This window comes from Ambystoma mexicanum, chromosome 3q, assembly GCF_040938575.1.
Source record: "Ambystoma mexicanum isolate Mex_15411 chromosome 3q, UKY_AmexF1_1, whole genome shotgun sequence".
NCBI lineage: Eukaryota > Metazoa > Chordata > Amphibia > Caudata > Ambystomatidae > Ambystoma > Ambystoma mexicanum.
In genome coordinates this window covers 1,115,637,198-1,115,662,524 of record NC_090926.1, presented here as the reverse complement: position 1 = coordinate 1,115,662,524, position 25,327 = coordinate 1,115,637,198, and the positions used below count along the sequence as shown (strand labels likewise).

The window sequence follows — 25,327 nt, the reverse complement described above, 5'->3', positions numbered from 1 at the left end:
AGACCAGTGTAAGTGATTAGACACTGGGGGCGGGGGTCAACATTCGATAGCACTAACCAGGGGTTATGGTCAACTGAGCTAGGTAGCAGGTTGAAAAAAAGAAATGGGATAACCCTATGTCCCACAAATAAAAATGAAAACACTTGTACTGTCTATGACACTGAGAAGGTGCAGGTGTCGCAGATGACACAAATCACTCTTTCTACCTTGCTCTTGAGAGGAACTCCTTTACTGTTCATCCACTCTTACTCCTTGGAAAGTCAGGCAATAGTGCAAGTGGCCCGGCAACCAAGGGGTGTATTTGTATTATACACCCTAAAGTTAGGGTCTAGAAAAATCTTAATGGTAGAAGACATAAAAAAGGAAGTTCCTATGAATTTAAAAGTATGTCACAGGTGATGCAGATAAGCTAAGAAGCATTCAGATCAGGTGAGCAGAGTCTGGAGAGCGAAAGACTGCAAATGCAGGGGGACGGGCCTGTCCAAATGCATGACTTTCTGCACTGCATGTTAACTTCCCCAGTACATTTCCCTGCTCATCAAGAGGTTTCTTATTCCCTGCATCAACAATGCAGACATATCTTGCAGTATGGGGGAAAAGGGGAATTGGTTGTGTGAAAATATGGAGTTCTTTGGGAATTTCTCTGCAAGAGCAGCACTTTTTTTTCTTACTAGGTTCCACTTATTAGGACACATTACATGACAACATTGGGTGAATAACGTGGGATTTCTTGAAATATAATTGCTGAGTGAGAAGCGTTTGGGTAGGTCTGTTCCTTTCCAATCGTATGACTCTTTAGATAATGGGGGCCATGCAGGATTGGGAGGAGCCTTGTCTTTTTTCCATGTAATAGTGATGTCCAGCTCTGTGCGATGTTCTTTGTTGCTCATTCATCATGTGCCCACCATTTGATGAAGTCTCTGGGCTTAAAAAGTTAATGGAACTATCATCTCAGCATATTATTTTCAGTTAGTCCAGTAAAAGGTATCAAAGCTTGGATATGTTGACGTTCTTTTACTAACTTGCCAGCACATATTTGCACTGCTTCAACAGGGGAGTCACGACTTAGGAAGGGGATAAAACCCTTCATAATGTTTTAGAAATATTGGAGAAACTGAACGGTCAAAAAATTGATTGAGAGGAAATCACACAACTTGAGAAGGATAAACAAAAGAGTCTAAATACAACCTATGTGTCCTAGGATAGTAGGGACTCCATAAGCTGAAAATAGAACCTATAATTTTGCATTGGTGCAGGGTGCTAGGAGGGTGCATTTTTGTTCACTGTATAAAAGGTAGTGTCACCAGCTACACAATAAGAAGTGTGGGTTATGGGGAAGGGGCATTATAGTAGTTAAAAAGGTATACTAGATACTGCTCAAACCATAAACAGAAATCTTAAATTATAAATGTAACAATCCCATGATGGAAAAGTAAAAATGCAGTCTGCATTGTCAATGTTGATGCTGTGCTTTGGGAGGTCCAGGTGAAGTAGTGGACTAGGATTCCCACCATTTGAGGGACTATAGTTGACTTAACTGGACTACTTGTGAGATGAAGGGAAGGAACAAGTTACTTACCTGCAACTGTTCTCCAGCATGGGTCTGGCATGGATTCACATGCTCATGAATATTCCCCGTCGTCAGGCTGGGAATCCTCGGTAAAGAAAAAACCAGTATCAGTTTCGTTTCTGATTTGTCTTTCGTAGTAATAACCAATCACTGGTCTCTGCGTATTACTGATCACAGCCAATGACTGCCCTCTACCTAAGCACCGCCTCTGGCAGCCATCTTCAGATTTGGAAGCACGTGAAGTGGCAGTATGACCAAGTGAAGAACCGCAGAGGGGTAGGCGGTAGGGTTCGCATGTGAATCCATGCCAGACCCATGCTGGAGAACAACAGTTACAGGTAATTAACTTGTTCCTTCTCCAGCATGGGGTCTGGCATGGATTCACATGCTCATGAATAAAGAATACATAGCAGTACACACATGCACAACCACGGGAGGTGGCAAAGGCTCAACATTAAGCATTACATCAAACTCAACATTAAGCATCTTACCTCCTCACCAGGCTCACCTCAGGCGAACAGGTTGCGCAGCACTGCTTGGCCGACCCTGGACTCCTCCCTGGAATCCCGGTCGACGCAGTAGAATTTCGTGAAGGTGTGCGTCGACCTCCACGTAGCAGCCCTGCATATGTCCAGCAGGGGCACACCAGATAGGAACGCCGTGGTAGCTGCGATCGCTCTGGTGGAATGGGCTCTCGGACGGCCAAGCAGCGGTCGGTTTGCCAACCGGTGACAGTACATGATACAGCAGGAGAGCCATCTGGAAATGGAAGCCTTCGAGAGAGCCTTCCCCTGATTGACAGGTCCAAAGTTCACAAAGAGTTGTGACGTCTTCCGAAAACAATTTGTGCGGTCCACGTAGAACTTCAGCGCTCTAGCCACATCCAGCGAGTGCAAAGTCCTCTCAGCCGGAGACGAAGGCGACGGGAAGAACACAGGCAACACCAAGGGTTCGTTGAGATGGAAGTCCGACGGTACCTTGGGCATGAAGGAGGGGTGCGTCCTGAGCACTACCCTCGTGTCGTGAAAAGTCAAGTACGGGGCCTTGCAGGAAAGGGCCTGGATCTCCCCCACTCGTCGTGCGGAGGTGATGGCCACAAGAAACGCTGTTTTCCACGACAGAAATTTCAACGGAGCCGAGTGCAGAGGCTCGAACGGAGGTCCCATGAGCTTGGATAGCACCACGTTGAGCTCCCACGCCGGGGCCGGAGCCTTCACCGGCGGGAACGATCTGAACAGTCCCTTCATGAACTCTTTCACCAGACGATGAGACCACAAGGACGTCCGCCCCGTGGTTCTGGTGTATCGGGAGATCGCAGCAAGATGAATCTTGATGGACGCGTGTGCCAGTCCAGCTTTGGCCAGCGTCAGCAGGTACGGCAGTACTTGGGGAGCCGTAATCCGTAGAGGGTTAATCTTCTGTGCGTGGCACCAGACAGAGAGCCTCTTCCATTTGTGTCCGTAGCATTTAAGAGTCGAGGACGCCCTGGCCTTTGCAAGAACCTCTCTGCAGTCGGCCGGTATGTCGTATCCTCCAAACTCTAGCGCTGCAGGAGCCAGGCCTGCAAGTTCAGCGATTTCGGGTCGTGGTGGAGGATGGCGCCTCCTTCCCTGGAAAGTAGATCCGCGTCCACCGGCAGCTTGATTGGCGGGGACGCTGACAAGTCCAGAAGGTCCGGGAACTATATCTGCCTCGGCCACGTAGGTGCGACGAGGATCATCCTGCACCGTGACCTCTTGAGCTGGTTGACGAGTCGGATTAGCAGCGGCAAAGGAGGGAACGCGTAGAGGAACAGGCCCTCCCAGGGAAACGAGAAAGCATCGCCCATGCTCCTCGCCTGGGGGAACCTGCTGGCGAACTTCAGGCACTTGGAGTTCGTCGCCGTCGCGAACAGGTCGATCTGGGGTGTGCCCCACCGTCGGAAGAGGCGATCCACTAGATCCTGCCGTAGCTCCCACTCGTGGCACGAGCGCAGCTCCCTGCTGAGCGAGTCGGCGATGGTGTTTTTTATCCCTGCCAGATGAAACGGCACCAGAAATATCCTTTGGGCGGCGGCCCAATGCCACAGGTCCTGCGCCTCCTTGGACAGTGCTGGGGACCTGGTTCCGCCCTGTTTCCTGATGTAAAACATGGTGGTGGTGTTGTCGGTGAAGATCCTCACCACCTTGCCCTTGAGGGACGTCCAGGAACTCCTGCAACGGGTGCATCCGGAGCCTGCACCTTCTTTGAAACTCGAGCGTGTGGCCCCGGGCCAAGGCGTCCAGCACCCAACGGTCGCTGGAGATGGACTCCCACACGCTGACGAAGCTCGCCAGCCGGCCTCCCACCGGGGTGCTTCGGTGGGGGCCCGACCCCACGGCCGGTTCAATCCTGCTTCGACGAGGCTTTGCCGCCTTGACCTCCTTGGCGACGACGGCGGGGTCCGCCAGACTTGCCTCGTCCTCGGTAGGCCTCCTGAGACGACAAGCGGGCCGCTTGACGGTAGGTGGAGAAACCGCCACCGGAACCTTTGGAGGCGCCCTTGCCTCCGCTGCTCCGAAAGGGTGTCCGTCGTTGTTGCAGAACTCCAAGGGCCTGGGCCGTCTCGGTGTCCGCTTTAATGGCCTGAAGGGAATCGTCCACTGTTTTCCCAAACAGGTTGTTCCCATCGAAGGGCATGTCCAGGACTCTGGTCTGAACGTCTTGACGGAAGTCCGTAGCCTTGAGCCATCCACGCCGCCTAAGGCAAACGCCGTTGCCCAACTGGCGGAACCCAGTGTCGGCGTTGTCCGTCGCAACGGTAATGGCGTGGTCCGAAGCCACCTCACCTTCCTGCAGGATCTCCAGGGCCTCTGCCCTCTTGTCGTCCGGCAAGAAGTCCTGCAGGGGAGCCAGTTTGTACCAGAGCTCCCTGTCGTAGCGGGCCACGATAGCCAAGGCGTTGGCCGCTTTAATCGTCGTCGCTGCAGACGAGATGACTCTGCGTCCCATAGCGTCCAATTTCTTTCCCTCGCCGTCCGGTGGGGAAGTCGATGTGGAGGCCGCACCCCCCCGATGTGGAGGCCGCGGAGACGACGGAGTCCGGGATAGGCTGCGCCCGGAGGCACAGGGGGGCCGTGTCCGGGACCCGGTACTTTTTCTCGTACCGGTCTCTTCTAGCTGGCGTCGTGGAAGGGTTCTTGAGGAGGGTGAGGCCCTCATCCCAAATGTCATCCAATAGAGGCACTGCGAGGACCGTCTTCCTCTATGCCGCGCGCCGCTGATAAAGGAAACCTTCCTTCTTCTTCTCCTCAGGGCAGAGTTGGAAAAGCTCGGATGCCCTGGTGATCATGGAGTGGAACGATCCAATCTCGTCGGGCGGAGAAGCCCTGGTGGGAGGCGACGACGGTGCATCCTCGTCGTATACCTCATCGTCCGTACCCGTCGCTGCCGTGTCAGTCCCCGTATCATCCCCTCGGGTGGACGGGGAGGAGGGCTGGAAGGGGCGCGACGGCTGAAAAGGAGGCGGAGGGTGGATCCTTCTTTTCTTGGTAGGGGGAACCCCAGAAGGTCCCGGTTCTGGGTCCCCCGACGGGAGAGGTTCCGTTGGCAACGGTAGTCTCGTCCTTATCTCTGAGCATAAGGACTGTATAGCCAACAAAATGGCCGCCGAGTTGTCTCGCGGCGCTGGCAGAGGGGAATCCGACGGGCGATCAGGGGCCCCGTCGGTACCATCGACGATGTCGTCACCTGCGTCGGGATCCATCCCGACGGGCCGGTCGTCTTCCACGCCGAGGCCGTGGCTTAAGACCTCGACCAGCTCCTCCTCCGAGGTTGAGGCCGAATCTACGACGACGCCCTGCCCCCCCCTTTTTCTTCCCCACGGGGGATTTCACGGGGGTCCTATCGATGGGCACAAAAGAGGACTCCCTCCGAGGTGGCAGGGAGCCTCTGAGCCCCGAGGTCGCCACCACTGGTGTAGCCTCCACAGGCTGAGCCAGGGCCGCCGCGACAGTTTCGATAGAGGGCTTGGCCGGATGGATTAAGGCCTTCACCACCTTAGGTGCGCTCACCGCCTTATCCTTGAGGGGGGGGGCACTGCCTCGCTCCCCCTCCGCCTTCGAGCTCGACCGGGGCCTCTCCAGGAGCCTCGCCGGGTGCTCGGCCTTCCTCTTACCCGACCCAGAGCGTTGGCTCGTGGTTGATGGTGCCGGGGAGGGTGCGCCCAGCCTGGCGCCCGTAGAGCCCGACCGTTCGGCGCTCCCGGTGCCAGCGGACTCGCGGTGCTTGGCCTTATGTTGGACCCCCGTCGCCGGGGCGTCCTCAAAGGTCTTAGAAGACCGCTCGGATTTCTTCCTCTTCTTCTCGCCGGACGGGCTCTTCCCTTCCAGCCAGTTGGCGAGACGTTGATGGCGGTCCTTCATGGTCCGCTCCGACATGTTGCCGCAAAGCGCACAGTCCTTCTCCACGTGCGTCTTGTCCTCATGTAGGCAGTAAAGACAAAAAGAGTGTTCGTCCTCCTTGAAGACGTTCTGCAGCTGGCATCCAGGGCAGACCCTGAACAGCTTTCCGGGCGTCGAGCTTCCCTTCTCCTGGGCCATGACCGGGCCTGAGAAACTTCTGGAGTCCTCCAAAAGCGTAGCTCGACGAAATCTTCACTCTTGAGGGGCGCAGACGAATCCGACATGGGTCCCCGTTGATCGGATGGAGAGTCGGTGGAGCTTGAGGCTCTTTTGACCGAAAAAACGAAGTTTTTGAGAAAAAACGTGAAAAAAAAATAGCACTAACGCTCGAGAGCAATAGCACGAGGATCCCAACACATGAACGTGCGGTAAAAATCTGAAGATGGCTGCCAGAGGCGGTGCTTAGGTAGAGGGCAGTCATTGGCTGTGGTCAGTATGACGCAGAGACCAGTGATTGGTTATTACTACGAAAGACAGATCAGAAACGAAACTGATACTGGTTTTTTCTTTACCGAGGATTCCCAGCCTGACGACGGGGAATATTCATGAGCATGTGAATCCATGCCAGACCCCATGCTGGAGAATAGGACTTGCCTGTGATGGGCACATAAAACATTTTCAAATGCAAAAGGTTATACTGTTACCTTTTTTGGTGCCACAGGGGTTTTTGGTTCCTGTTTTTGCTTCTCCTTCTCAAGATGCACCTGTTGCAGTGTGATTTGTTCTTGAGGTCTTATCGCAGGCCTTCCGCCCTCCATTGGTTTCATTTCGGATCCTGAAAAATAAACAAGATATAATGTGAGCATACAGTGCCATGGTAAAATATGTTGCAGATGATGTAGATGAAGGATCACTGACCAAGGTCTGAAACATTTGCAAGTGATGCTGCTAACACACTCTTTGTATATCTCTCTGTATATCAAGAGATTAAAACATGCAACATATGATCTCGATTAAAGCCCCATGATACCAGTGTAAAAGGTTGGTCACGAAAATAAAATGGTGTCTTAACTTTGAACCCCCAAAGTTAAAAAGGTATGTTCATTTTACTACAGATTTGCTAAAGCACATACTAATCCATGCTCCACTAGATCAGGGTTTGTATGCAGTGATGGCTACCACATTTCCTGCTGTTTCATAGCACTGTAAATACTATTGCCAAACTCAGAGGGAGGATGTCAGCCCTCTGGATAATCCAGATCTCAACAGTGAACATTAACTAAAGAACTATTTAATTGGTTTTCAGGAAGACCGGATGATGCAAATTGCTTAATTTGCTGTGTGGCTTGTAGCATAGGCTCTTACTGCCTCTTCCCTGTCACATCTAAATTGCCTGGAGCAAGATGAGTGGAATGGAATAAGGTGACAAAGAGACCTGTTCTCAATGTTATCCTATGGAGGGTGAAGGTGAGGGACACTTCCGAAGGCTCCGAAGGGCAGGATCCTCGAGACAGGGTTAAGACTAGTCCAAGGGCTGAAGCACCTGTCCGGGTCTTCGGAGTTCAGGTAAAGGAGCAGGGCTTCACCGAGATGACTACTAGAAGGATGATGACCCACTTCAATAGTCATCCTCAGTTCTTCAGCATGGTACTCCCCTCAAGGGATTCTTGGCTCCAATGATGGTACAAAGAAATGGACAGAGAGGTTCTCTTATTATCCAAAATCCAAGCTGGAAGCAAGTCCAAGCCCAACAATGGTAAAGATCTGCACCATTCAAACAACCAGTATTGTCCAATTAGGGACAACTACTGGTTTCACATTTGTCCCACAGCAAGGTTTTCTGGCACCACCGATGTGGACTGGAACTATACAGAGCCAGCCCCCTTCCTGGCCACACAAACCCAATTACTAGTCCACGATTCCTGTAGCTTTGAACTTATAAGAACTTTCCTGACCTAAGAGGGCAGGAAGAAGGCCAAACTTCAATATGGCTAAAGAACAAGTGAAACATCTTGTGGCACAGCTATTTTAGGGCACTAGCCACGTTTAGTAACCATATGCGGTAAATGCAAATGTGCACACCAAAAATTTCAAAACTGGTAAAAATGTAACTGCTGCCACCAGCCTGGCCTTATGTGCATACAAAAGCAACCAAAAGATCCCTGTGTAAAATGCTAGGGTGACACAAAAGAATCTCAATTGCTCTATATTGTAAGATGCAGAGTGCAATATAAAAACACAAAAATTCCAAAAGGGAAACAAAGTTTCCCAGTACCGATGGTCTGGAGGACTGTTCGGTTCCCCCATAACAAATTAGCAAAAGGGAAGTGAAGCTGAAGGCTTTGCTTCCCTTTAAGAAGTCCAGACAGCATTAAAAACAGAACAAAATGAATGGAGTACCATAGGAAACTATGGAGGGAATGTTGCTAAAAGACAATATTTCCTAACAGCGAGGAGAAATGGCTTCCTGTTGCTGCTTATTCAGAGTGCTTCCAGTGTCTGGATCTTCAACCAGAGGTCAGACAGGTTGTTCCTACTGGTCCAGGGGTTAAAGCACTGTTGAAGGTCTTCTTGAGACCTGCAGAGAGAGTGAGAGGGCCTTGTGGTGCAAGGGAAGAAATATCTGCTGGCGATCTTCAAATAACACGTTCCTGGTCTTCTGCAGACTGCTCTCCTTCATAGGGGTCTTAGAACCAAAGTATGCAGGCACATCATGTAAGTCAACACAAAGTAGCTAAAAACAACGAGTCCCTACTGCACTTCACTGAAACTGAGGTCTACAGGAAAAGAATAATGTAGAATGCTATGGAGAATAGATCTCCAGCACTGATAGCCATAGGCACTGATCAGAGCCCCTAAAACAGGGACGTGGAGCAAACAGGCAAAACATATCACCAAAAGTTAGGAAAGGTTCAAAACAGCAGAACGTATGCCGTTCCATTGATGTCTGTTAAGATGGATTTCTTGAATCTGACCCGGTGGACAGATTTCAGGAGGCCACCCTAATGGGGTAACTCCGAGATGTTAGCCAAAACCCAATCAATGTAGCAGAGGAGAGCACCGGAGGCTATTCTCAGGAGTGTGAAAATGAGGTCCACAATGAGTCTACACAGTGAAGCACACAATTCAAATTACACAGGCAAGTACAAAAATACTATATTTATTCTAGGTCCAAAACACACACTAGGAAATGAAACAAGCAGGTGATAATATAGCACAACACTTAGTTATAAACATATATTCATAAGAAATGTGCCTTAAGATCAGAAGTCCAATCCCCATCAAGAGTGGGTGGGGCTTTGTGCCCAAGAGTCGCAATGCCTCTCTCCACAAAGTGTTTTAGGTAGGTAAAGTTATTGTGTTGGTGAAAAGTTCTAGAGAAGATAGATGTTCAACAACACCTACTGGTAAGTAAAAACGTGTTTCTATCTTTCAGGTACAACTGTTTCACACGCGACAATCAAAAAGCAGTGGAATGGAATAGCTAAGGTTTATGCTAAGGAGAATGGGGAGGACGGTGGAGAGACAAATGCAATGCGTTTTCTTGACCTCCTGAGTCTGATTTTCCCAGAGCACGGGGGTGGCAGTGAGGGGAATGCTGGAGGTAGGATTTTCAGCCGTTGTTTCGAGTGAGGTGCCCAGGAGCGGCGGGTGCAAGGATTCTTCTGGTCGGTTCAAGGAGCAGAGTGCAACTTTGGCGATGAAATGCAGAAGACACTGATGAAGACCTCTTCAGGACACTTGACCAGATGGTGGAACGTGGGTCCAGCGACTGCCACTGTGCACAGTTGATGGCAGGCGTCCTTCCAGTCGCAGTTGAAAACCTTCCAGAACAGGATCCCTTGAAGCTGGGAGGCTGACATTCGACCGGAATGAGAGTTACACCACAAGCTGGCGACGAACACAGAATAGCGACTGTTATCGCGAGGTATCTGTTGGGTATTATTTGCACAGAACTGGTGAATCTTCCTGAACTGGGTCAACCCCAGAACATTTTGCTTTATTAGTGGGATATTTTTCCTTAATACCTCAGTGAGTGGGAACCTTTTTCCACACTCACATAATCTTGAACTCTTTTTATGGGTGTCATTTTTAAGACTCTCCATAGTGTCTTTATAGTTATTCCCTTTAACAACTTACTGGCAATAAGTGCCTGTTGTTGCTGGGTTATCCTAGGGGCTCCCCTTTTAACTTTCATGTGCTAACCTTGAGTGAACTACAGTTCCCAAGGGTAGAAAGGCTCTTTGGATCCCTTTTAAATTTTGTTAAGTGACACCAGCACACCCCACCTTATGTGGAGTGCTGGGGAGATGCAATGTATCCCCTTCCACATTAAAACTAACAATTCTGTTACAGTGACAAGCTTACCTTCAATGGCTGGTGGCAGTGATAAATTGTATTAATTTGGTGCACCTTTTGTTCACAGCTGCAGTAAAGGGACCTAAGGGTGTCCTTTTTTACCAAAATGGGCAGGTCTTTTTCCCCTGCCATTTTTAGTGTTTCTTCTTGTTTTTTGTTCCTTCCCCTGACATCCAGGGTGGGAAATTCCTGTGTGTGATTTTTGTCTTCAGCGGGAGTCCCCTGTACTCCCCGCCCAGGCTCCAGTCAGTCTCTCTGTGAGAGCAGGAAGTAAGGGAGGAGTCCAAAACTCCCCAGCCCTTTGTCTTACGCCTTGCTTGAATGTGGACAAATCCCAGTGGGGGGCAGGATGTCCCGATTGCACAACCGGACCACCCCTTCTTGTCCTGACTGGACAACCAGAGCGCCCCTTCTTGTCCCGACTGGACAACCGGACTGCCCCTTCTTGTAAAATGCAGCGAGAGAATGCAGAGGTTGTGCTAAAATTCCTGATAAATACTCCGAACCTGGAAGCTGAAGATCTGTCGACCACTGGAACTTAAACCGAAGAGGAATATGAAGGAAAAGCGGCTGAGACGATTTCCAGCGACCGGCGGGCCTGCTGTGTAACCGGAGCCTGCTGTAGCCCTTCCTTCCAATCATCCTGGTGCCTCTGAAAACGACGACCCCGACCAACAGCCTAATGAGACCCACATTTTTTAAGGAGACCTGTATTTTGAGCCATCCCACGCATTGCTGCGACCATGCGTTGTTGCAATACCCCAATACCCTGGGACCTGGAGCCATTGTGCGGTGCATGGTATTCTGAATTCGGAATCTCACTGAAACTTCGTGGGCATCCTGGTGGATCTCCAGAGACACAAATCGAGTCCAAAAAGCACCCTCACCAGAGTGATGGATCTTTACAACAACGAGAATTCAATCACGATTTTCTGTCTTATTCTGTGCTCCTTGAAAAGGCGCCAAATCTGCAGAACCGCATTTAGCTGCAAGGGAAACCTTGCCTAGAGCCTTGTTCGTGGATCCTGGCTGCAAAGTCCCTTCTGAGGTCTTATTTTCAATCACCACGACAAGGAATCCAATGACCGGGTTATTTGGCTGTGTTAGGACAGTTTTTTGGAAGTCCAACTAAGGGTTTAGTAAAACCATTCAACTGAGGCAGCACAAGACTCCACTCTTAGTATAAGGCTGTACGACCAGAGTTCATGGTAGTGTAGACAGAGCAGCCAGGCTTATCTTAGGAGGGAGAGAGGGCTGTAGTATCAGTACAAGTGAAATTGTAACACAAATGATCCACAGAAACACATTGTATTGTAAAAATAAAGGATTTATTTAAATACAGGTAGGGCCAGATAAATCTAGGGGTAAGTAAGCACTAAAACATTATATGAAATCCCAGTATAAAAACACAACACTATATTTGAAAGTACACAGACCCAAGTATAGACCTTATTTGAAGTACCTAACAGTAGTTCTAGGTAAGTCAAAACCTTTTCATACACATTCAGTATAGGTCAAGCCTATTCTTGGGGAGTAAAAACCAATGGTTATTTTTTACAATTACATTCAGTAATGCAAGGGCAGTAGACCCTTCCAGTTGTATAATGAGGTGCAGTAGAAACCTATAACTACTTTTGTCATAACACAGTTATACTAGGTGAGTAAAACCCAAGGATGTAATATACAATTACAGGTGCTTTTGAAATCAGGGAACCCCAGATTGAATTAAGCAGTAACTCTTGTAACTTATTTTGGAAGGCACACAGCTAACACAAGGTAAGTAAAACCCATATACTTTATTAACCTCACAATGAAGGGGAAAGTAAAACCCAATGTCACACTTTACTGACTGACTCAGTTATTCTAGCTGATGCACTATGCTTAAAAGTATGGTTAACATCTTTTCTTCCTTTGCAACTGTTTTGCAGTCTAAATAGAAAGTAGACGTGAAGGTATTTTATTCTCCTGTGATTAGGTTGTGCCTCTTCCCAAAAGTAAAGTGTTGGCATCACCAGATTAGTCCTTTGAGGATAATTGTACGAGTGTCCCCCAACTGGGTATTGTTTCCCCTGACTTGCTGCTAGCCTGTCCTTAATAAGTCTGTATTAGGTTGTTGCCTACCTAGAATACCGGAGTCATTCAGTAAAATGTAAAATTGGGTTTTACTTTGACCTTCATGGTGAGGTTAAACAAAGTATGTGGGTTTTACTGAACTAGTATAACTGTTATGACAAAAGTAGTTTGGGGTTTTTACTGCACCTAGAATAAGTGCTCCACTATTCACCAAAAGTATATTGTCCAGTTGACTGATTAAGTGATTTGCACTGAGAATCATACAACTGGAAGGGCCTACTGCCCTTGCCGTGAGGGAGCTTATGACTATCGCGAGTGAGAACAAAAAGGGAAAGTAGTAAAACCTCTATGTTCCTTCTATCCAAGTGGGGATGAAGGGTGGGCGCATGTGAATCTAAGCAGATTCAATCATCAGAAATGCTTTTACGGTAATTAAAGCATGTCTTCTGATGCTTGTTAATCTGCTTAGAATCACATGCTTTGCATAGACTAACAAGCAGTACCCGGAGTTGGAGGTGGGTTGTGAGAAAGAACAGTAGTGAAAAGATGTCTTAGTACTGTCTGTCTCACCTGAGAATCAGACCTAGAATGAGTGTCTAGGTAATAGTGTATTGTAAAGGTGTGTACAGAACTCCAGGTTATGATATGATATTTTATTTATATCGCGCTCGTACACAGGTGTTTGAGCGTGGCAAGGGAGGGGGACAGGGGAGAACAAAACAACGATCTTACTAGGCCCAGTGACATTGAGAACGTGCAAGTGTCGCTTTGCAAATGGACTCTAGGTGAACATTTGCAATGAATGCTATGGAAGCTCTAGGACCTCGAGTAGCATACGCTCTAGGCTTGAAGGGCAGTTCTCTCTTAGCAAGAGAGAAACAGAGTGCGACACATTTGACAATCCACCTAGAGGTTGTAGATTTGGAGACAGGGTCTCCTTCTCTACCTGCTGCCACCAAAATGAAAAACCGATTTGTCTTTCTTAGTGGTTGAGTTCTTTTCACGTAAAACATGACTGCTCTGCGTTCATCCAGTGTGTGCAGGCTTCTCCCCTCCCCATGTTTGAGGGGTTCTGAAAGAACGTTGGTAGTTCTATGGATTGGTTCACATGGAACTTTGAAATGAATTTAGGCGCAAACCTAGAGTGAGTGCGCAGAACCACCTTAGCTCTGAACTGTAACAAAGGGGACTAGAATTGAGAGCGCTTGTAGTTCACTGACTCTCCTAATGGAAGTAATGGCTATTAAAAAGTCAGTCTTGTAGGTGAGATCTTTGAGACTTGCTTTATGCATGGGCTCGGAAGGAGACCTCAAGTCTAGTCAAAACCACGTTAAGGTCCCATCCGGGATCTGGGTTAGAAACGGGAGGGTGAATTCTCTTTACTCCCTCCATGAAAGCCTTAATAACTGGTATCTTCCACCATAACACCTTTTGTTGTGTTGTAGTGTAGGCTGAAAGAGCAGCCAAGTGAACTTTTAGAGAGTTAAAGACCAGGCCTGAGTCAAGTAAATGAGTCAGATACAAGACAATAGGTCTAGGAGAGCAGTCAATGGGGTTGATGCTCTTAAAGTTGCACCAGATGCAAAACACTTCGACTTACTGGAATAGCAATATTGTGTGTTAGGTTTTCTTGCCTCACTGATTATGTCCATACATCTCTGAGGGAGTAACAGGTGCCTGAAATCTATGACCTCAGGAGCCAGGCCGCTAAATTCAGTGTCTGCGGGCATGGGTGAAGTTTCTTGAAGTTTCTCCATTTTGTCTTGCGAAAACATGTACTGGCAAGGCAGTTTCATTGGAATGAGATAGGGACATCTCCATCAAATGAGCTAACCTTGGTTGGCGGGCCCACATGGGGGCCACCAATATCATTGTTACTGGTTCCTGGTACATCGTGTGCACTATTTTCTTTGGTAGGGGAGTCGGGGTGCATGGGGGGGTCATAGCGTAAACAAATTTCCCTGACCATGTTATCCAGAGTCCATTCCCCTTGGAACGGTTCTGGGGGTACGTGAAGGCGTAATTTTGGCATTGAGCGTTCTCCAGAGTTGCGAACAAGTAGATCTCTGGGAAGCCCCATTCTGCGAAGACGGAGACAATGTCTTTGTGTAATCGTCATTCGAACTCCATGGGTAGTAGGAAACCTCTGCTGAGTATGTCTGCCAGAAGATTGAGTTCCCCTGGAACATGTTTTGACAACAGAAACATGTGTTTGAGAGCCCACTTCCAAATGTTCTGGGACAGTCTGGACAGCCCTTGAGAGTCAGTGCCCCCTTGCTTGTTCAGATAGTACATGTGGTGCTGTCTGTGAAAATCAGGACCGTCTTTCCTTGCAGTTGTTTCTGGAAAGCTTTCTGTGCTTTGAATACTGCTAACAGTTCCAACAGGTTTATGTGGTTGGATCGTATGTCTGACTACCAAACTCTGCGCTGTCTGTTGAAACCGGTGAGCTCCCCACCATGTGAGATGCGTCTGTAGTTCGAGTGGCCTCCACTGCAGGGCTGGTGCAGAATTTCTCCTTCAAGAGGTTCTACCTCAACCACCACCGTAGTGAGAGAACGAGGGCTGACGAGACAACCACTAGATCGTACCATTGGCTGTTGGCCTGACACCACTGGCTGTTGAGCCACTCCTGCATTGGACGCAAACTAAATAAATGCATGATGCCATCATTCCCAACAGTCGTATAGCTTTGTGTACTGTCACCTCTCAACTGGATACATATTGAGGGATCTGAAACAGCATATTTTGGACCTTATCGTTGGAGGGGAAGATCAGGCCGCCCTTTGTTCGAATTAGAGCCCCTAGGAATTGCTTGACCTGACTGGGGTTTAGGCTGGATTTCTTCTTGTTGATTGAGAATCCCAGACTGAATAGAAGATCTATAGTTCTTTGGGTATTTGACAGACATGTTTCGGAGGAGTCCCCTGTTATGAGCCAGTCGTCGAGGTATTGATAAACCGGAATGGATTGCCTGCGCAGGTGTGCTGCTGGTACTGCCAGTACCTTTGTAAATACCCTTGGTGCAGAGGCTATGCCGAAGGGTAGTACCTTGAACTGATAGTGCTTGTCTTGTATTATAAATCTAAGGTATGTTCTGTGCGCTGTGTTAGGGAGAATTCTCTGTTTAGGCTGAATCTCCTTACCTAGTGAGTCCACCAGCAGCTTTGCTGGATTTTTGGGGTTTATTTTTTTCTCCTGCCAAGAGTGAGACTCTTTTACCCTCACTCTTGGACATGATTTGAGTGTGTTTCTTTGAATCTAGAAGTGTTTAATGGGCTACGGGGTCTTTTACTCCATAGGGCTTCATGTGATTTTGTGATGTGTGTTACACAGCACCCTCAGTGCAGTAACACAGGGGTGTCATAGTGACCCCCCAGTATAGACTCCATACCCTGGGACTGACTACTGTCTCCTAGGGCATGTAAAGTCACCATTGACTTTACTAGTCTTAAATTCTGAACAGAACCAGTACAAACCATCATATTGTGGACTTACTGGCTGGGGCAATTCAATTGCCCCAGGGTCTGTTAGTCGAGGGGGCACGTCTCCGTGCCCCCTGATCGAGTTTTGACTGGTGGCAGTGGATACTACTTGTTATATTCAACCGCAAATATTTTCCTATGGGATTTCCCATTGTTTTAGGCTACTATCTTTATTTAATATTTTACGGTAGCCTCGAACATACCGCCGGTTTATTTAATTAATATTAATTCTCCGGTTGGTATTTTTTGCCAAAACTTGATTCTAAAATGGCGTTTGTGTTCTCTTCTGTGACTCCAACCCAAGTCGAGCCCTTTGTTCCACTTTTTGGCGGGCTTCTCCACAGAAGCCCTCCAAAGTGGTGCCACTCTGTCTGGGGTACTTAGGAGGGGTGGAGGGAAATTTAGGAACCCTGGACTGAGTTGCCTAGGCAACTCAAGTCGCACTCCATCCTGATTGGCCCAAGTGGAGAGCCGGCCGGCTCACTACTTGGCATGTTTGAGTAACAGCTAGGTTGAGTGAATGGGGGTTTGCTGCATAAAAGCAGGGCTTTGGGGACTGGAACTTCAGAAGTCGCCACAGGACCTAAGAATCCGACGAGGGAGAAGCTGAGCCGACCTGCCACGACACCACCACCGGTGGAGCCCTGCTGGACTGCCTCACCACTTTTCCCAACGACAGAGGAGATCTCCCGGAGAGTCTTCTTCCTTTGACTGGTGGGGATAACCAGTTTCAACATCTTTTCGCTTTCCCGACTTGTGGCCGCCTTGCCCGTGCCAAGCACCCCGGCAACCGGGATACCACGTTTTACCACAACCGCGAAACAAAGGTACCACCTTTAACCGGAAAACTCTGCGGCTGGTTTCTGCCCTGGTAGTGCAACGACCTTCACCTTTCCTCCAAGTCGAGATCTTCTCTTCCCCTGGGCGACGACGCAACTTGCACCCACTACCAGGAACAACTGCCACCGCTGGAGGATCCTTCCCACTTAAGGTACCGTGTCCCGCCTGGCTTCCCTTGCTACCGACTGTACGGGGTAGATTTAGCCCCCGGCTTTCGAACCTGGGTTAGCCTGGTACACCCTGGCTAAACTTTCCTAAACCTCTCTAAACTCTTTTTGAACCCTCTGTAAGACTTTCTAAGCCTAGTGTAAATGTGTGCTCTTGGGCGCATTTGTGCTCTGCTCTCTCTAAGAGTTGGCCCAGCCTTTGGACTTTGGCTCACCAGTGACTTTTGCACTTCTGCCTTGCTTGTAGTGTTCCTGAACCTTAGAGTGGTGTACCTTTCCATATTCTGCCTTTCTCCCCCCCCTTTTCTCACAAACTTATTGGAGTGCAATCTATTTAAGCGCTCACCTCTGTATGAAAATAAGTGGTGTTTTACTGTGACTTATCCGATAAGGAAAAAGGGGTGTATATATTACAATAGTAACTGTTGAGAATATTTTACAATAAGAGTGCTGGAGTGTTTCAAACTGTGTTTTTAAATAAATAATTATATACTTTGATACCAAAGCTCTGGTCAGCGTTTGCTTGTATTGTTGTATCCGAGTGCCTATTGTATATACTTTGCATGCTGCCTAACTCTTCTTGAGGGAGGTCTGACTGCTCAGCCACAGCTACCAGGTAAATATGGGTGGTACAGACTGCTACCAAGTGGGTTTACTGCCAACACCTGTAGTCTTAAATCTTTTGCAGTGGTCCCTAAGGGAACTGCACAGGTTTCTGCCTAACACGCTGGCAACATTGAAATACAGAAGTATGCATCTTTCATGTCCAATGTTGCCATGCAATCCCCCTGTGTGAGCAGGGGAATTACCTCTTGCAGAGTGACCATGCAAAACTTTTGGGGCTTCACAAATTTGTTCGCTGGGTGCACATCTAGTACAGGGCGCATGGTAAGATCCTTTTTGGTTACAAGGAAGTACACTGAATAAATATCTTTGTTTACCTGTAGAAGAGGTACGATTTCTATGGCGCCCTTTTCCTGCAGGGTCTCAACTTCTTGTAGCAGGATGCGCAGATGTTCTGGTGTTTTGCTCGTGGCGGTCTGCACTGTGAGATACGGCAGAATTCTATACAGTATCTGTGGCAGAAGCTCTTTAGTACCCACTAATCTGCAGTTATCCCCTCCCATGCTTGAAGAAATTATGTCAGCCGGCGGCCCCAAACCGGGAATGCATGGGAGGGGACCTGGAACTGCGAGTCATTTCTGGCCTGAAGCCGGGAGCCTTGAGGGGGAGAATTCCAGCCCCTTCCTTCACCACGTCGTTGCCCCCTTGTTGGGTATGGGGTGGTGTAGCTGCTGGTTCCTTGGGCAGAGGACCAGTTTTCCCCCGAGCTGAATTGATTTTTTAGGGAACTGTTGCCCACGACAGGAATGTCTATTCCCGCTTCCCCTTCTTTGAGAAGGTCTCTGGGTGATCTGGTCCAGAGTCTTAAGCGTGTCATGCTCCTTTTTTGCAGTTTTGAGGGCTTCATCCAGTGCTTTCCCAAATAAATGAATCTCCTCCACTGGTTTATTTATACATGAAGCTTGGGTTTCTGGCTTGAACCCAGAGTTCCTAAGCCATGTGTGCCTTTTCAGGAGGGTACCTTGAGCCAAAGATCTTCCTGCTGTCTCTGCTGCACCCAAAGTATTTTTTTAGCACACTTTGGTTTACTTGCCTGCCCTCTGCCACTGTTGAGCAGACTGGTTCGCAGTGGCTCCGAGACTTCTTGAAGGCCCTCCTCTACCTTGGCCCATTGCACATCAGCATAGCTGGCCAACAAAGTTTTATTGTTTCCGGTGCAACTGGAGTAAGCCGCTGCCACATTGATCCATTTCCCTAGAGCATACATTCTTTTACATTGTCAGGGAGTGCCTCCCCAGTATATTGGGGAACCCGTGCTCTTTTCCTGGTAGTTGTAACTAGTGAATCTGGAGTAGAATGACACCGGATGTAGAGGGGGCATGAGAAGGAGGGTCAGAAAAGTTTCTCTACCCTGGGATTCACTGCTCTAGTAAGTGCAGATGTTAATAAAGAAGGGGCTAATCTCTTCTTAATTGAATTTAGTAGAGGAATAGCTTGGCTGGCAGGTGGTTTTTCTTTCAAAATGTCTTCCACAAAAGCAGCCTCTGGAACAGCTTCTTGAGTAGCAATGTTGAAGTGTTCCGCTGCTTTACTCAATATGGTGTTGAAAGCCATTTGATTGTCCACCGGGGAGGCCTGTCAAGTGGGGGTGGTTTGAGGGGAGTCCAAGCGCAAGGTATCAGGTTCCAGCATTGGAGTAGGTTACTGCCAAGGGCGAGGATCAATGGAATGCTGGTCCACTCCCCCAACCCTCAGTGAGGTCTCCATGAACCTCCTCAGAGTCGATAAAGGCATCTTCATTTTGAGACTCCTCCTCAGTGAGGTCATAATGGTACTCCTCTTCTTCATCATCATCTTGAGTAGGGTCAAAGACCCTCTGCAGCTTAACCACAAGGAGCAGGGGGTTTTCCTCACTAGATCTCTTGGGTGTTAACTTCTCAGAGAGTTCCACAAACCTCCCTAGTCTGTCCATACATCCTTCTAATTTTTCTTTGGTCCAAACCGATGAGCCAAAGCGGTCCAGGGGTGGAAACAGCTCTTCTACTGGATCATCGTTTGCAAACGTCGAGACGACTTCTTTAACGAAGAAGAAATCCCTTCAGGAGCTTCCGAAAAGTCTTCTCGGGGTTCCGACGGTTGACTCGTGTCCCTTTGTTTATGGGCCTTTCCGTAGGCTGCGGTAAATCCTTCGGCCTATCCTTGGATCTTAACGAATCCTGTGCTTGTCCTTGGGTTTCGATGAATCCTTGGGTTTTTGTTTGAGAATTCACCGAAATGATCCCGGAGATACTCTCAGTAATCACCTCCGAATCAGAAAGTTCTGCTGTTCAGATCTCCGGTTGCGCAACAACTTTCGGCGGAACCGGGGTCTTTTCAGCCGTGGACGCTTTTTTCCGATGCGTCGCGACAGGTGGGTGGATATTGGGGCAGTGCCCTTAATTTTACACTGCCCAGTCGCAAGATGCGGTTGCGTGATTGGCTGCCGACCTTGAAGGTCGGCGGGCAAGGCCGAAGTTTTCTATGTGCCCATTGGCGTATGGACCGCTTCTACTGTTTTGTCGAAGACATCCCAGGGGTTGTACGTTTAGCGTGTGTCTACGTTGCTGGGGTGTACATTCCCCACAGCAGGACCTGAGTCTTGCCTAGCGGGCCGGGGACAGACGAAGCGGAGCGAGAATGCTCTGCCGAGAGGTCAATCTCCTCCGGATCAGAGGCTTGTTCGTCACTCAGCCCCTCGTCGCAATCAGCGGTTGTGGCAGCAGGAGAATCAGACTCGGCCTGCGACATTCCGTAGGCCGCCCACCGCTTAACACAGCACTCCTTTAGAGTTTTCGGGCACAGGAGCTTGCAAGCTGCACAAACCGTTTCGTTGTGTTTAAGGGCTTAACACAAGTTACATTTGCAGTGTTTATCTTTCCAAGGGAATTTGGCCCTGGAAACAGGACAAAACCTAACTGGAGTCCTCTACATAGCTGATGACATAAATGGTGACGAAGAGACCCAGGGAACAAAGAGGAAAGGGAAAGGCATTCTCCAAGAAATGAAATGTCCACCCTGACCCCACTCTCTCTACTGTGTAGGCCGGCCAGAAGGCCCGGCCAATCTAAAATTATACTATACATACACATATATACATATACATATACATACAAATATACATACACACACACATACATATATACATATATACACATACACACATATATATATATATATATATACATATAAACGAGCATTACTTACAGTAAAAACATGTCTGATGGTTGTATCTGCTTAGATTCACATGCAGTGCCTATAGTCCGACATCCAGAGGTCGCCGCAGAGTATTGTATTTTGTCTTTCGAGAGTCAAAAGGGGACGTCTGCATAGGCGTGTCTGTAACACTATCCCTATAGTGACATGTAGTGTACCCAAATCCCTAATGCGTCTAGGTCCCTTTCTGCCATGAGGGCGCCTTATGACTAACGTGAGTACAGAAAAGAGAGAAAAGTAATACAACATCTATGTTCCTTCCATCCGAGCGGGGAGGAAGGGTGGGCGCATGTGAATCTAAGCAGATACAACCATCAGAAATGCTTTTACGGTAAGTAATGCATGTCTTCTGATGTTTGTTAATCTGCTTAGAATCACATGCTGAAAATAGACTAGCGAGCAGTACCCGGAGTTGGAGGTGGGGTGTGAGAAAGAACAGTAGAGAAAAGAGTCTTACTACTGCTTGTCCCACCTGAGAATCAGATCTAGAATGAGCATCTAGACAACAGTGTTTTGTGAAGGTGTGTACAGAACTCCAGGTTGCCGCTTTGCAAATGGACTCGAGGGGAACATGTGCAATGAATGCTATGGATGCCGCAGTGCCTCGAGTAGAATGTGCTCTAGGCTTGCAGGGCAGTTCTCTCTTAGCAAGAGAAACAGAGTGATGCACTGGACAACCCATCTAGAGCTAGTGGATTTGGAAACTGCATCTCCTTCTCTTCCTGCCGCCACTGAGACAAAACTGACTAGTCTTTCTTAGTGGGAGAGTTCTTTCCATATAAAACATGACCGCCATGTGCACATCAAGTGTGTGCAGGCTCTTCTCTCCCAAGTTTGATGGGTTCTGAAAGAACGTTGGTAGTTCCATCGACTGGTTGACATGAAACTTTGAAACGAATTTAGGTGCAAACCTAGGGTGTGTGCGTAGAACCACCTTATCTTTGTGAACTGTTACAAAGGGGTCTAAGATAGAGAACGCTTGTAGTTCACCCACTCTCCTGATGGAGGCGATAGCTATTAAGAAAGCAGTCTTAAGAGTGAGATTCTTTAGGCTCGCTCTATGCATGGACTCGAAAGGGGGGGGCCCCATTAGACTGGTTAACACGTCGTTCAGGTCCCATCTGGAGCTGGGTTAGATATAAGAGGGTAAATTCTTTTCACTCCGTCCATGAAGGCTTTAATAACTGGAACCTTCCACCAAGACATCTTATGTTGTGACGTAGTGTAAGCGGATAGTGCAGCTATGTGAACTTTAATGGCATTAAAGACTAAACCGGAGTCAAGTATAAAACAATGTGTGGGAGAGCAGTCAACAGGGTTGATGCACTTTGAGTTGCACAAGATGACAAACCGGTTCCACTTACTGGAGTAGCAGTAACTAGTGTTTTACTAGGGAGTAGTGTTTTACAAAAGTATGGACAGAGCCCCATGTGGCTGCTTCACAAATGTTACAAATGGGAACACCCCTCTGCAGGGCAGTAGAGGCAGCCACGCCCCTAGTAGAATGGGCCCGTAAGCCTACCGGAGGGTCCTTACCCGCAAAGCGGTAACATTCAGAAATTGTCAAGATAATCCATCTAGACAAAGTCTGTTTAGTAACAGCTTGTCCCAAACGCCTTCCAGCGTATCCTACAAAGAGCTAATCATCCACTCTGACCCGGGACATGCGTGAGATGTAGAAACTTAAAGCTCTCCTAGGATCCAACCTGTGGAGCCTCTCTCCTCTTCCTTACCAGGATGCCGAGGAGGATAGAACACCGGAAGAATGACATTCTGGCTTATTTGAAATTCCGACACAACTTTCGGAAGAAAAGAAGGACGAACCCTAAGGACAACCCTGTCCTTATGGAACACTGAAGGGTGGCTTACCGGAAAGTGCCTGCAACTCACTCACTCTGCGAACGGAAGTAACAGTAACTAAAAATACAGTTTAAGGTCAACAGTCTCAAAGGCCAAGAATGTAAAGGTTCAAACGGAGCTCCCATGAGGAATTTTAGAACCAGGTTCAAATCCCAACCGGACACTCCTCAGACGAGTGCTTAAATAGTACTTAAATATGGACAGAACCGCCAGATAACCTTTAATGGTACCCACTTGCAGGCCCTTGTGGGCTAACAAAAGCAAAAAAGACAGAACCACAGGAATGGCGCATGAAAAAGAATCCACAATCTTAACCCTGCACCAGTTGCAGGACTTTCTCCAACGACAACGCTACAGGGACTTTGTTGCAGGCCTTCTGGCCGAAAGCAACACCTCCATCACGTCTTCAGGGAGGAACCAATCCTTATATCTCAACATTAAAGAAGCCAAGCATGAAGGTTGAGGGACTTGACCTCTGGATGGAGAACCTAACCCCCCCCCTCCTGTGAGAGCAGATCGCCTCGGTAGGGAAGATGGTGTGGAGAGCAGATGGACATGTCGAGAAGATCCGGGTACCACTTTCTCCTGGCCCATGCTGGAGCAATAAGGATCTTTCGGGAACCAAACCTTCCCTCCGCAACACTTTGCAGAAGGACGGTGACTGGAGGAAACACATACAGCAGTGGGAAGGACCACTCCACCATGAACGCGTCCCCTAAGGCTCCTTGTGGAGGAAATTCCTGCGAGCAGAATCTTTTGCACTTCCCGTTGACACTGGTGACGAAGAGATCCACTTGTGGGGTCCCTCAAAGGGCGAAGATCTCCAGGAGAATCTCCTGATCCAGCACCCACTCGCTAGAGACCGTGCTCTGCTTTCTCAGAGCTTCCGCCGCCACGTTTGTCTCCAGCCAGGTGAACTGCCGAGATCAGAATTTCCTGCTGGATGGCCCAGAACCAGAGCTGCATCGCCTCTCTGCGCAGAGGGAGAGACCCTGCCCCCCCCCCTGTTGGTTGAGGTAGTGCATGGCCACTGTATTGTCCGTCAGAATAAGGACAGTCTTCCCCCACACAGACGGCAGAAAAGCCTTCAGGGCTAGCCTGACGGCCCTCAGCTCTGACGGAGACCAACGACCGTTGACTGTCAACTCGTTGGCATGAGCTCCCCATCCCATGAGGGATGCGTCCGTCAAGATAGTCACCTCTGGCCACGGTCGCCAAAATGGAGCCTCCTTCATCAGATTGCCTTCGACGGCCCACCACAGAAGATCCTGGGCGACCGGGGGCGGCACCTGAACGGGAACGGACATCCTGAAGGAGGACTTACCACTGCATCTTGGGAGCCCACTGCAAAGATCTTATCCGCAGCCTGGCCTCTGGCACCAGGAGAATGCAGGATGCCATGAGGCCGAGCAACCTCAAGAACTCGAACACCGGAAGACTCTGGGCATGTTGAAACTTGTTCACCATCTGCAGAATGTGATGAGCCCTCGCCTGGGGAGGAAAAAAACAGCCCCAGGGATGTGTCGAGCACTGCTCTGATGTACTGGAGCCGCTGGGTAGGTGTCAAGTGGGACTTCTTTAAGTTGAGGGAGATGCCCAGCCTGTGAAGGGAGTGGCAGGTGACTGACCGATGATCCAGGACTTGCTCGAAGAGCGCACCCTGATCAACCAATCGTCCAGGTAGGGGTAGATGTGAATCTCCCCTTTCCTGAGATACACTGCCACCACCACCATGAGCTTGGTGAAGACCCTCGGGCGGAGGTCAATCTGAACGGCAGGACCCGGAACTGAAAATGCGAGTCGCCAACCACGAACCTTAGGTACTGCTTGGGATGAATCGGTACATCAAAGTAAGCGGCCTTGAGATAGAGATACACCAACCAGTCCTAAAGTTGAAGGGCCTGGAGGACTTGAGAGAGAGTAAACTGAACTTGTCCTTCCTGGGGAGCTAGTTCAAATCACGCAAGTCCCTGATGGGTCTCAATCCCCCCCCCGTCTTTTTTCGGGATCAAAAAATATGGGGAATACCATCCCTCGTTCCGCTCCGCTACAGGCACCAGTTCTATGGCACCTTTCTCGAGCAGGGATTTGATTTCCTGCGCAAGGAGCGGATCCGGACTCTTCAAAGACATTCCATGGTGAATTGTCATGAGGCCTCTGCCGGAAAGGAAGACAGTAGCCGTGGGCTATGATCTCCAGAACCCACACATCTGAAGTAATGGCACGCCATTCTACAAGATGCTGCGCCAGCCTTCCCCCCAACCGGCGAACAATGGCACATGGCCTAATGACTGAGCTGAAGCAGCTGTGGCAGTGCCTGAGGGCAAAGAGGCAACCGCCCGAGTGGACTTGGCACCTCGAGTACCTTGTTTTCCACCTCTGGTACTCCTACGGTGGCCCCTTTGACACAGATTCCCTCGATCGAAAGGAACCTGGCCTCCATTGCTGTCCCCCTTCTGCAACCACGCAAATCTGTGCATCACGGTGCTCGCAGCCATGGACCGGCTGACACGTCTGCCATGTCCAGACCCGACTGAACGGATTCAAACATGGCATCCTTGCCATCCTGAACGAGGGCAAGAAAACCATCCCGTTCCTCCCCTTCGGGAATATGTTCATCCGCCAAAGACAATTCCACAGAGTGTGAATGAAACGTGCTAAGGCACACACGGAGTTGGCTGCCTGTAAAGCCATACCCCCTGAAGAAAACACTTTCTTCGCCCAGCCATCAAAGCATTTGTCGTCCCTATCAGGAGGGATGGTTGGGTATGACACCTGCTTTGCTGAGGCCGGAGC

At 48.9% G+C, this 25,327-nt stretch overlaps 1 protein-coding gene across 5 annotated transcripts in view; it reads right to left on the bottom strand.

The window, feature by feature from the left end:
* The window catches only part of LOC138447655 (neurogenic locus notch homolog protein 3-like), a 798,580-nt gene that overhangs the window by 244,364 nt on the left and 528,889 nt on the right, over positions 1-25,327 (bottom strand). For all 5 annotated transcript variants that reach the window (XM_069603880.1, XM_069603877.1, XM_069603879.1 and 2 more), the window contains one exon: positions 6,636-6,766. In XM_069603880.1, the coding sequence (XP_069459981.1) occupies positions 6,636-6,766 (131 nt within the window). The remainder of the gene's footprint in view (positions 1-6,635; positions 6,767-25,327) is intronic.